The sequence below is a fragment of the Myxine glutinosa genome, chromosome 1, assembly GCF_964187855.1.
Source record: "Myxine glutinosa chromosome 1, kmMyxGlut1.1, whole genome shotgun sequence".
In the NCBI taxonomy this organism is placed as follows: Eukaryota; Metazoa; Chordata; class Myxini; order Myxiniformes; family Myxinidae; genus Myxine; species Myxine glutinosa.
In genome coordinates, this window is record NC_136261.1 from 26,245,981 (window position 1) to 26,259,165 (window position 13,185).

General features: G+C 44.0%; 1 protein-coding gene across 6 annotated transcripts in view; it reads left to right on the forward strand.

Annotated features, from left to right (window-relative positions):
* The window catches only part of SBNO2 (strawberry notch homolog 2), a 170,943-nt gene that overhangs the window by 9,408 nt on the left and 148,350 nt on the right, over positions 1-13,185 (forward strand). For 2 of the 6 annotated variants that reach the window (XM_068108571.2, XM_068108581.2), the window contains 2 exons: positions 9,371-9,497; positions 10,840-10,937. In XM_068108571.2, the coding sequence (XP_067964672.2) occupies positions 9,467-9,497; positions 10,840-10,937 (129 nt within the window). In that variant the 5' untranslated portion in view covers positions 9,371-9,466. Of the gene's footprint in view, positions 1-7,893; positions 7,935-9,370; positions 9,498-10,816; positions 10,938-13,185 lie in introns of those variants that run through there. The other 4 variants (XM_068108590.2, XM_068108611.2, XM_068108626.2 and 1 more) reach the window with 4 other exon arrangements.

A 13,185-nucleotide genomic window follows, 5' to 3' on the forward strand; every position in this document is an offset into this window, starting at 1 on the left:
GCTGATGGCAGATGACCTTGAGCAAAAGATAGGGTGAAGAGAACAGAGAGAGGGTGAGATAGAGCAGCAGAGCAGGATTTTAGGTCCCGTGGGCTGATGCCGTCTGGTCCAGTTGCAGAATCAGAGTCGAGGTTTGAGAAAAACTTCTCCACCTTGTCAGGAGAGAAGGACCCAGAGTCCAGGAGCAGTTGGGTTCGACTGTGTAAGGTGGGTACAGAGAGGGATGGGTTTGGGACACAATATTTTGAGGCAAACACAGAGTTGAGGCATTCAGCTTTGTCACGTGTGGTGTCAGCTGTGTAGCCATTTGAGGTAAGGGAGGGGATGGAAGGGGAACAAACACCAGAAACAGATTTGACCAGACGCCACCAGGATTTGGAGGAGGGAGACAGGTTTGAGAGTTCAGTGTTGAGAGTAGAGAGATAGTGTTTCCTGGTTAAGAAAGATTTTTATTTTTCATGATTTATTGTGGGGCTGGCAAAATAGTCGAGGTACACACGCTCGCACCTGACCTCTCTAGTGGGAGTTTGAATCTTGACCCAGATATAAACTGTCCTGCCTGTGTTTCACAGGCAGGGTGATTCATCAATGTATGTGCCGTCCCTCGGATGGACCTGGGTGTCCTGTCTGCTAGTATTACTTGGTGGACAGTCTGGTGTTGGCTTCACGGTTAAAGTGGCTGGCTTAAGATCTTAGGGTCTTTAGTTTGAGCCCCTGTCGTGCCTTCGTGCCGTGCCATCACCTAAGTGTTTCTTGTGAAGGACGATATATCAAAGTTTGCCCGGCCCTCTCCATTGATGGGTGGGTGTCTCTGCTAGCAATACTTGGTGGACATTTCGAACATGAGGCCCATTACAGCCGGTCCCTTGCATAAATTACAAATTCCTACTCGATGCAGGGGCACAGTGATGATCAAAACGGCAGGCTAACTTCAGAATTTAATCCCAACCACGTACGCATTTAGAGGTTGGATCTCAAACCTCAAGTATTTATTATAAACATGACAACAAAATTAACAAGGGAGCACTCAAAATGAATGTCTGGCTTTTTTCTGTCGACTGTTTAATCTGTTTCCAGAAGTTGTATTCTGGGGGTTTAATATATACACATGCATGCATACATACATACATACATACATACAAACATACATACATACATACATGCAGTGCCTTCAAAAAGTATACCCTATGACCTTTTTCACAGTTTGTTGTGTTACAGCTTGAATTTCAAATTGATTGAATTTTGATTTTTTTGTCACTGATCAACACATAATACCCCAAAATGTCAAAGTGGATTTTTTTATAACTCTACAGAGAATAATTAAAAATGACAGACATAAATATGTAGTTTTCATAAGTATTCAGCCCCCTGAATCAATACTTTGTAGAAGTGGCTTTGGCAGTGATTACAGCTTCAAGTCATCTTTGGTATGTCTGTATCAGCATTGCACATCTTGATTTGGGGAGTTTCTCCCATTCTTCCTTGCAGGTTTGCTCAAGCTATATTAAGTTAGATTGGGAGCGTCGGTGAACAGCAATGCTGAAGTCTTTCCACAGATTCTCAATGGGATTCAGGTCTGGGCTTTGGCTGGGCCACTCAAGGACTTTCACATTCTTGTTCTGAAGCTATTCCAGCATTGTTTTTCCTGTATGATTGGGGTTATTGTCCTGTTGGAATGTAAATCTTCGCCACAGTCTAAGGTCTTTTGCATTCTGGAGCAGGTTCGCCTCAAGGATTTGACTGCACTGTATTTGGTTCTATTCATTGTTCCCTCCATCCTTACAAGTCTCCCAGTCCTTGCCACTGAAAAGCATCCCCATAGGATGAAGCTGCCATCACCATGCTTCACGGTTGGGATGGTGTTAGATGGGTGATCAGTCCTGCTCGGTTTACACCAGACGTAGAGCTTTGCATTCAGTCCAGAGTTCAATTTTCGTCTCATCAGACCACGTAATTTTTTGCCTCGTATTCTTAGAGTGTTTCACGCGCCTTTTTGCAAATTCCAGGCGTGCTGTCATGTGCCTTTTTCTTAGGAGTGGCTTCCGTCTGGCCACTCTCCCGTAAAGCCTTGATTTGTGAAGTGCTGCATAGACTGTTGTCCTTCCGGCATGTTCTCCCATCTCAGCCAAGGAACTCTATAGTTTATTCAGCGTGGCCATATGGTTCTTAGTCACCTCCCTGACCAAGGTCCTTCTTGTCCGGTTGCTCAGTTTGTTTGGATGGCCAGCTCTAGGAGAGTGTGGGTAGTTCCATATTCTTTCCATTTCCTAATTGGGGGAGCTCGCTGTGCTCTTGGGAACTTTCAACATTCTAGAAATAATTGATTAAAAGCCCTCTCCAGATCTATACCTCTTCACAATTATATCTGTATTCTACAGACAGTTCCTTACACTTCACGGTAGAGTTTCTGCTCTGAAATGCACTGTGTCAACTGTGGAACCTTATACAGGGTCCGTCAGGGAGGTGTGACGATTTTCAGAAAACTCGTACACAGTTATTTTTAGTCGAATTTCAATTTTTTTTTTTTTAAAGACTACATATATAATGCCATGTAATACACTGTAACAAAGACATTTTAAAAATGTAATTCATGTTTGAAAAATGACATCATCTAATGGCGGCCGTTCTTGTCCAAGCATTCTTGCAGACGCGCGGAAAAGTTCCAGCATTTCTCAGCACAGCAGCATCCCTCAGCAGTTCCAGCATTCTTTCTGCGAACGTAAACCGCCGTACGAAATCATTCTGCTGCCGTTCTTGAACCACCATGATTTTGTACGCGTGATAATGAAGGTCCAAGTGCAAAATTCGATGAACCGATCTGTCTGACATCCGTAGAGCACGAGCGTGCCGTACCGTTGACCGACGAGGGCTGGCCTCCACAGCTTGTCGAACCCGTTCGATGTTTTCCGGGGTCCTAACGGTTCGATCACCTCCCCAAGCTGCTCCCGGCCTCACAGATCCAGTTGTCCTGAAGTTTTTTACCCACTTCAATATTGTGTTTCGAGAAGGAACGGCGCCACGTCGACCAACATTGAAGTGAGTACGAAATCTGCGCTGTGTAAGCACCACCGAACTACCCGTTTGAATAAACGTCTCAACAACAAAGACGCGATGTTCAATCGTCCACAACTCCATGGCTACTGAAATGGCGCCTAACAACGAGTAACCAACAGCCATCATGCATGCGCTAGACCCCCCACTTGCATTGTTATACCCAATTCAAACATGAATTACAATTTTTAAATGTCTTTGTTAGTGTATTAAATGGCATTATATATGTAGTCTTTAAAAAATATAAAAATTGAAATTCGACTAAAAATAACTGTGTACGAGTTTTCTGAAAATCGTCACACCTCCCAGCCGGACCCTGTACTATAGAAAGGTGTGTTTCTTTCTAAATCATGTCCAATTAATTGAGTTGGCCACAGGTGGACTTACATGCACTTGCACATACTAATGCCAAAGTGGACTACATGGCCAAAAGTATGTGGACACGTGAACATCACACCCGTATGCGCTCGTCGAACATCTCATTTCAAAATCTTCCAGTTACACAAACTTGAAATGAACTTATTATAACATCACCATGTTGGCTTTATCTGCTTCAAGGAACCATGTATGGACAATATCCTTTTACGGCATTGTTTTCTTCAAAACGTTTTCATGTAGACTGAATGGGCCATAAAGGTTTCAGCTTGAAGTTATTGTATTTGATGGAGGGGGTTTTGGGGTGGATGGGGTAGGGAGGGTAAGGGCCTGCATAGTTCACCCATTCTTGGTAATGAAATATATCTAGTGCATTTAGCAGAGAGTCAGAGTCTGTGTCGTCTTGGTGAATGAGGTCTCCTGTTCCCTTGTCCTTGGGCTGAGATCTCCCATGGGTAGTTGTGAATTGAGTTTCTGTCGTGTTGTCTTGAGTTGTTTCTCCACTGTCCTAATCTATTTCTTTTGAGTCGATGTGTGTATTCCTTCAGGCATGAATTCCATCAGAATGACACCTTGAATTTGCCAGAAAACATTGGCCATGGCTTTGCCAACTGTGGGTTTTATATCCTCTTGGCCGAGATAATTTTTTAACACGATGAGCTGATTAATGGTTCATTGTGAGTTCAAAATGTCGTTGGGGGAGCTTTACTCGCATTATTTCAAGGACGAGACCATGGGGATACAAAGTACAAACGGATAGCGCAAGGAGTACGTAGGGTGTGAACCTGATGTCACATCAAGAGAATACCAAACAAGCCAGCCACATTAGTCACCGACATCCTGAGAAATTCTTTCTTTTTCTTTCAGCCTCGTCACGCATTATCAGATTGGCTCGTTTTGTACGTCACAAACCTGGTCTTGTGACCTAGGCTTTAAAAACTGCCCACCAAGTTTCGAACGAATCTGCCCATATCTCTTTGAGACATCCTGCTCACAGACAAACAGACAGACAAACAGGGGTGCACGCACACAACCTTTGATGGCGAGGGTAAGCAGGAAATTTATCACGTACTGTAAACTCATGTGCAGAGACAATTCTTCAGGCAATGAAATGAATGTATGTGAAGAATTGAACACGGTTTTGAATTGTATAAATGAAAGAGATCCCACAACAGTGGAAAATGTATAAAAGTTTGATCTGCACAGGGAATTTTTCAACAACATCCAGATAGTTAAGCACAACCAAATCGACACCAGAAAGGGGAACCGAAAGCTTATTTAAACCAGGCTCCGCTTTCCTTCTGGGTAGCAAAAGGAGAGAGAGTTTCTCAGTTGGCACGGGCCTCTTAGAGGGATACTTTCACGATGCTCGACATTGTGTGAAAAAGAAATATATGGCGATGACGTGCGTACGGGAGAACAAAATTTCACTTTTCCAGTTTTGTAGCATTGGGTGGGGCAGCGGTGCGGCCTGCAGAATTAAACTTGCTTGCAGCTGCGGGGCTGTGTGCACGGTTATAACAAACAGCCCTTCAGGCATCGCACTCATCCATCAAACAACCTCTGCGGAGTACCCTGAGATGCTCGATCGGCCATCCCTGGTCATCAAATCCTGCATCCTGGCTCCTTACAACGCTGGGATTCCTCTGCAGAAATTTCTCTGCATTCTGCCAGAATTCCTCTGTGATGCATTTCACGTTCACTCTTAAATGTCCTTTTATCACAAATGTAAGAGAACTTAGAGTTTTGGGGTGGTGCCTGATCGTTGATGTCCAATGGGATATCCTCCGCCCACCTCCTCCCTCATTATGGTTATTTATGCCTACATCCCTTGCAGCCGGAATCACCCTCACATTCTGCAACTTTCTGGGTGCAACTAGGTCTACATTCTCTGCGTATGTCATTGCAATTTGATTCTGTTCTTTTAAAAACAGTAAAAGAAACCCGGAGAGAGCAAAGCACAGAAAGCACAGAAAGTGGAAGACAGAGAACACCGACATGTCTGCGATGGTGAAGTGATAGGCCCACTCTTCATTCATTCTTCCCTCCTTCAATCATTCTTCAATTCAACTTTCAATCTCGTTCTTCCCTCCAAGTTTAAAAGACAGTTTTATCCCGATGCTTAAAAAGATAATGGAACCACCTTTAGAGGCCATTTTTCCCCGCAAAGCGGGGGTTGGCCTTTTTCGGGCACCCTGGGTCCCCTTTTTTGAAGCAATGTTTTACGGCCGGATGCCCTTCCTGCCGCCAACCCTGTTAGTCGCCTCTTGCGACACACAGGGAATTACCAGTGAACTGGTACTCAATTTGCCGACCTCAGAGGGATGACAGGCTGAGTCAACCAGATAATGGGAGATATTGTAATAGGTCAGCTCCGTCTGTCTGTCCGTCCATCCGTCGTCGTGCTATCTCCTCTTAAAACGTTGTGCAGAAATTCATCAAATTTGGTAGTTTTGATCAGTAAAAAAAACTGGCCTGCGGTAAAAAAAAAAAAAAAACAGTGTGAGAGCTCACACCCCGAGGTTGAAATAAAAAGGGGGTCGGGGTCATGGTGCAAGGCAAATTCAGAAGGGCACTTGTGCATACAAAGGGGCATTGACCATGAGTTGTGGGAGTTGTGGGAGATGAGGCGGAAGAAAAGGGGAAGTGGTTGTGCGAGTACGAATGGTTCCAGGTATATGCATGAAAAGGTATATTTTTAGTCCCCTCGCAGTTTCACCGGAGTGGAATATAGGTTTGCTCTTCATCTGACCATCTGTCCGTCCGTCCCACCTGTGGTTTTTCCAGACATTCTGCCCTTACCCTTTAACATAATCAACTGAAACTTGGTACATGGCTTTATTGTGACAAGTTACAGAAACGTTCGAGTTTCAGGGTGTTTCGGACATGTATTGCAAAGGCGCTCTGCTATATCCCGGCCTCCAGGTGCATGTTTCTGACGAGGAGTTCAAGTCGGTAAATGAAAGATTGTGTATCGCAGAGGGTCCAGTAAGTTTGTAAGGGAATAACCATTTCATGGGTATTTCGCATATTTTCAGGAGGACAGGGCACGACTTGAAAAGGGAGGGAGGTTACGATAGGTGGGGCGTGTTGTAAGAAGGCCGAGGTGGAGCACTCCAGTTAATTTTATCTCGAGTCTGGTACTGTGTCACTTGATTGCTACAGTGAGTTGTAAAGGTGAAGATGAGTAAACTTATTTATGGAAAGTCTCTTTTGGAATCCTCAAGTATACTTGGTTTGATACCCGATGGCGTCTTTCTTCATTAAAAAAATGGGAGTGATTATACAGTGCAATTAGGGGGCACAGCGCCCAGGTTGTGATTGGGGTAAATTTCCCTAGACAGTTGTCTCATGACAATACGTTTGATTTGTGGATGTTAAAGCTGCAATTTTTCTTCCTGAGATACTTTTCTGGTACGCGCGGATACCCAGGGACAAATGCTCTGCTTTGTATTAGTGTGGTCATTTTCACTACCTCTTAGTAGGGCCTGAGGTATTCAGATGTCCTTTACCTGTGCACCTGCCGTTCATTCCGTAGTTGATCCACCTGGAAGGAAATATGGGCATGACTTGCTGCTTGCTCTTCATATTATCCTTGTTTTCCTCTATAATCTCTTTGTAATACTCCTTTTTGCTTGTGATTGTTGTCTGGTGCCATGCTGTATATATGTCTATACATACAGTATGACTAAGATGTGTAATTATTTAAATTGTCTATTTACATGTCGTGGTTTTATATGGTACATTTTCACCTTTTCTGGTGGGGTGGCAGGATTGCCTGGAAGTACACGCACTCGCCCCTTGGCTACCTAGCCTGGGATTCAATTTCGACCCAGCTATAAACTCTCATCCTGGTGTTTTGTATCCATAACCATACATAAATATCCACACTATCCCTTGGATACACGTGAAACTGTGTGCCATCTGCTACCATTCATTGGTGGACGTTAACGATTACACGGTGTTCTTCCTTAGGAGTCGGTGAGTTATCTCTGCCCCCCTGACTAAATTACGAATTCCTGCTTGGACTTTGGATGACATTTGGGCTTATTAGAGGCTTTTAGATACAAGGTTATTCACTGCCCTTACCAGGTCTTAAGATTCCATGAATTTGGCCACTTTTCAGGGACCGTAGTTGGGCGGGAGAGATTCAGACTTTTTAAAATTAGCTTTACGATTGGGCGCATTCATTTTGGGCACAGCATCGTCGCTGAAGCCTGCATGTATTCTCAAGGCCTGCTTGTAACTGTGGTTGTTGTCTGGGTGGCGGCCTCTGCACTGTAATCAAATTGACCAGGTGGTTCACATGTTTCATGTGAACGGCCCTCTTCAGATACGAAAGGGCAACCACCACCTTTGCTGTGGTGAATGGCGATGGCAGAAAGGTATACAAGTTTTTCTTAACTTGTATATCTTACTATAATTCACCAAATGTCTGTCTGTCTGTCTGTCTCCATCTGTTCCCAGGTACCGCAAAAACGGCTGAACCGATCGCAACGAAATTTTGGGTGGGTAATCCTGGGACCCCCTGGAGTAAAATAGGCTATATTGTTTTCCCAATTTTTCCAATTTTCCAGTTTTTCCAAACACGATGGAATAATATTTACCGATATGAACAGTGATGTGGCTTTTATTGAAATTTTACAAATACTGTTTAGATTTTGATGATTTGCGTGTGATATGATTTAACGGATATTTATATAAATCGTTTAAAATAAAAAAAGCCTTAAATTTCTGATATTTTGCCTTTTCATTTGGGCCTCCCAATTGCAGCCCCACCCATAGGGCGGGTACCGTTGCTAGTTAGTAGAATTACAGATTAATAAATATGTAATACTCAGTAATATTTTGGATGTTGTTGCCTATTATTAAGAGTTGTTAAATTAAATTACGGTGTTAAAGGGGAACCCAAACGCTCAGACCACCTCTATGCTAATCTATCCCTTGCTACCCCACAAAATAGATATGATGAGTCTTTTTTTCCGATTTCCGATTTGTAAAGTAGGTAATTCTGCAATTAAAAGATGAAATCTTCTTCTTCATGATTATCTGTGACGTCATGTAGTGAAAACGACCGCCACTTCCATATTGTCTATGGGTAACATCAAGGAATGATGACCGAATGATGACTGAAATGACCGATCACACCTCCCTAATCCATCAACTGGGTCGGGACATCCATACGGTACAGACATCCACAACTGTCGTACGAAACTGTAACACCATCTCTTCCCAGCTACCAACATATGGACACGGGCAATTTGAGTGGTGAATCGAACACCTGTGTTGGTCTGCCGGCGACTGATCTCACCTTGCTAAATGTACTGGCTCACATCTCTGCCACCTTGCCCTACGCATCTGAAAAGCTCAAAAACCCGAGCTAGTTATACCCACGACCACCCCACACAATCCCCCATCAACCATCACCCCCACGATACCCACCACCATCCCACACCGCCCCCCTCCACAATTCCCCGGAAGCGTTTCAATCACTAATTTTGTCTCCAATAGTTTTTTCAAAATCCCACGGATAAGTTTCAATATTCTGAGAACCTTCAGAGTTACTAATGACGATGGAATCGGTATCGCATTCCGAGCTCAGAATGCACTTCCTCTATGTAAGTCGCCATTTGGATCAAGGAGACATCATCACATGACATAACTGGCAAAATCGAAAATCGACACTCAGAGGCTATTTTCGATTCTTTCTGATTGGCAAAAATTAAATAAATAAAAACTACTTTTCAAATTAGACCGTGATTACTGATTTTCAATTGTTTCCAGAAAAAGAAATTGCGTTTGGCTTCCCCCTTTAAGAATTTGTCACGGCCTGCATAAAGGTCGTGCCAAAGTAAAAATGCAGAATGAAAGCAAATGCAGAATATGGCTTCGAGGCCTATCTCTTCTATGCTGTCTTTCCATCTATTGCTCCTTTGTTATGCAGGCCATGCTTCTCGAAAGACAACAGACATAAGAAGAGAAGTGCAAAAAAAGGAAGTTGCTCATGCGTGAATCACAACCAGAATAAAGGCACACTGGGATGAAAAGACTTGGACAAAGAAAGGAGCCAGGTGAGAACAATGACTTGCTGAAAAATTCTGGCAGCTGCAAGGTTCTGCTTGTTGAATCGAAACAACTGGTCTTTGAAAGTTCGAGTTCAGGTACCAAAGTCAGATTTTGAATTTTGAACCGTAACAAACTGTAAGCAGGGAGTTTCCCTATGTTGAGGCTGTTGAGTCGGATCCTGGATGATGCCACATCAGCATCCTTGGGGACTTTGATATATTTAAGATGGCCACCAAAACCAAAAAAGTGCTCGTATCTTGGATTTCCCACAACAAATGACACTGGCTTCCCACAATAATACGTGGATCGCCGGCATGCGGTACATGCAATTTAAATCTGGGATTCCCATTATTATTGAGCAAATGTGCAGTTGAGGATTCCACTCATTCCAATTCAAATTATTGTTGTGTCCACCCACACCCCTTCGCATCTCACGCACCCTTTTCGATCCACTTCACCTTATATCTTCGTGTCATGTCGGAATTTTAATCTCAGTTGTTTGTAATTAGTGGGGCGGCTTAGCCCAAATATTCAAAAGAATTGTGCATTTTGTGATACAAGCACCAAATTTGGCACACTAGTAGACTATCATATTATGAAAAGATCTGGATATTGGGCCATCTCAGATTCAGAGATTTGATTTTTGCAAGATTTGCAGATTTTGCAAGCTGAGATTGCAATGCCAGGGACGGCCGACTCCTTCCTACGAGCTGCCCACGTCACCCGCACAAGAAGAGCTCATCAAATCACTGCAGCGGCACTGCACATCCTGCAACACCGTGCGTATGAACGCCACTGTATGACATATGCTGATGATGCAGAAGACCTGCCTGAGTTCGAAGACTGGTGTCACCAGAGAGGAGAAGACATTCCCAACTTTCAGTACTGGGCAACTGTGCTGGAACTAGAGATGTTGGTACTGGTCTACGTGCGTTCTCTGCGGCAGGCTTCATTCACGACGTACCTTGATGCCCTGACGGAACTGGTCCCATGGTTCCATGCCTTAGACCACACACACTATGCCAGGTGGGTCCCTGTTCACCTGAGGGACACGGTTGCACTCCCAATGAAGCACCCAGATGTAGCCAGAGAATTCAGGGCTGGCAACTTCACTGTACAGAAGACGAAGAAGGTGTTCTCTTCGATCCCAATCGAATCGAAATCTTGCAAAAATCAAATCTCTGAATCTGAGATGGCCCAATATCCAGATCTTTTCATAATATGATAGTCTACTAGTGTACCAAATTTGGTGCTTGTATCACAAAATGCACAACAGGTTTGCTATGCTGCTACACTAAATCGCTTCATTTGCACGTCCTTGCAGTGATGCAGGCTAACTAACCACAGTCCTGACATACCCTGGCAGTGCTTCCAGACTGCTGGAGATGCTACCAGCTGAGTCGAGCCTACCAGGGAGGACATCAAGCGCCAACCATTGGCGTGAGGTAACTATAACTTTTTCTTTGTGATAAATAAGAAAGACTTGCTTGATGCTATTGTTATTTGAACGTCTCTCTTCACTATTTTTTTTGGAAGCATCATTCTGATGGTACGTGAGAATTTGAAGAATATTTTGGTTGTTTAATCTCTTGAAGTTTGCTCCCAGGATTTTATTTATTGTCTCTATAAATGGAGGAGGCACCAGAAGACAGAAATGAAAGGACTGAAAGAAATGAAAGTCCCCTCCCCCTGTGGCATGAACCGGGAGTGGAATCAAAAAGATCCTTACATATTTCATGCGTCCCCCAAAGCTGATTGCATATACAAAGTTTCATAACAAAAAATGTTTAAAAATATGCCCGTAATGGCATTTTCTGGTATTTGACCTTTTGACTTCACCATAAGGCTACAGGAAGCGGGGCCAAAAATGATACTACTTCCATACTTTCTTGCCAGGCAGTGATCAAAACTACCAAATTTGATGAATTTCTGCATACCCTTTTAAGAGGAGATGGCACGACAGACAGACAGACAGACGGATGGATGGACAGACAGACGGAGCTGACCTATTACAATATCTCCCATTATCTTTTTAATCATCGGGATATAACTGTCTTTTAAACTTGGAGGGAAGAATGAGATTGAAAGTTGAATTGAAGAATGATTGAAGGAGGGAAGAATGAATGAAGAGTGGGCCTATCACTTCACCATCGCAGACATGTCGGTGGTCTCTGCCTTCTACCACCTCCTTTCTGGTCTTTCACCCTCTGCTCTTTCTGTGCTTTGCTCTGGGTTTCTTCAGGGCTCACATGGTCCACCCTCAGCCCTATTGTGGTGAAACTACCGAAATACAGGATCACTGTTCACCTCCACTCATTAGTTCCTCCCCCCTCCCCCCCCCCCCCCCCCTCTGTGGGACCAACTTCCACATTCTCTACAATCTCATCCTCCCCTCCAGGTCTTCATCACGGCTGTTCACCACCATCTCAGATCATCCCCAATCCAAACCCATGATCTTTTCTACCCTCATTAACCCATCCCCTTCTCCACCCCCCAGACCCCACTCAAATCTCTCTTCCTTCCAAGGTTTCAGGTTTCCCTCCTGAGAGTTTTCTTCTGTATTCATCTTGTCCACCTCGTGCATCCTCTCCTGATCCTCATTGTACACCCATTGTTTGTCCAAGTCTGCTTCCATTCAACTTTACTGTTCGTGTTTTGTTTCTCCCATCTCTCACTGTTCCTCCCATCTCTCAACTGTTCCTTTTGCCCTGTTGCGTCGTGATCCCTTCATTGTATGAGTACTAGCTCTTCCACGAGTCAGGACTATGCATACAAACTGCTTAGCTATCCTTCAGCCTGTCGCCTACTTATTCCTGAGCATTAGCACATCAAAACACAAGCGAACAGAACATAGGAAAGACAGGAAATAAGGGGGGGAGGTGGGTAGGGGTTGAGGAGGAGAATTTGGATAGTCTGGTTGGTACCGTCGCCGTGCTGGGAAACTCCGTGCTGCATTTGTCATCCTCAGCAACGTTCTGGTAGGAACTCCTCAAAGCACAGGCACTGAGATTTGGAGTGGGGCAGTACGGGTTGGTGGTTCCTCATCGTACCCCGACTTACTTCTCAGCACATCTCTTCTCCCAACTTCTTAGCGTTACTGTCATGCATGGAGACCAGTAGCAAGCAGAGCATATGTCCAACCAGCCCTCTCAAAGCCCGACTCACAACTAACTCTCCAGACAGCATAATTAAAGTGAGGTTGTGTGATGCTATTCCTCCTCTGTAATTGGCTGCCGTGATTAGACGATGTCTAAGTTCAAATTTCATCAATACTCGTTCATCATCGGTACCGCACGTGTATCTCAGACATCCTGTCCAGAGCCGATAGGATGTGTAAGTGTGCGACCGGGCAATGGTTGGGTAAACGACCTCCCAAAAGGTTGCCATTGATCCAGCAAATTGTCAATTTCATCAAGATTAAAATTGAGGATCCTGATCAAAGTTTGTCGGATGAAAAATCGGATGAAAATTGATGATTTTGGAAGTTTGACCTTGAGTTGACCTTTAACCTCAAGATAGTTGGTTTCCCAATTTATTGACTCAATATACAAATGCTGTTCAATTTTCGAGTCAATCGGATGAAAAATGGCGAATTTTGAAATTTGACCTCCAAATGACCTCTGACCTCAATCAATAGGCTTTTCAATTGTGACGACCTCTGCAACTTGGTGAAGTTTCATGACGATCCGTTTA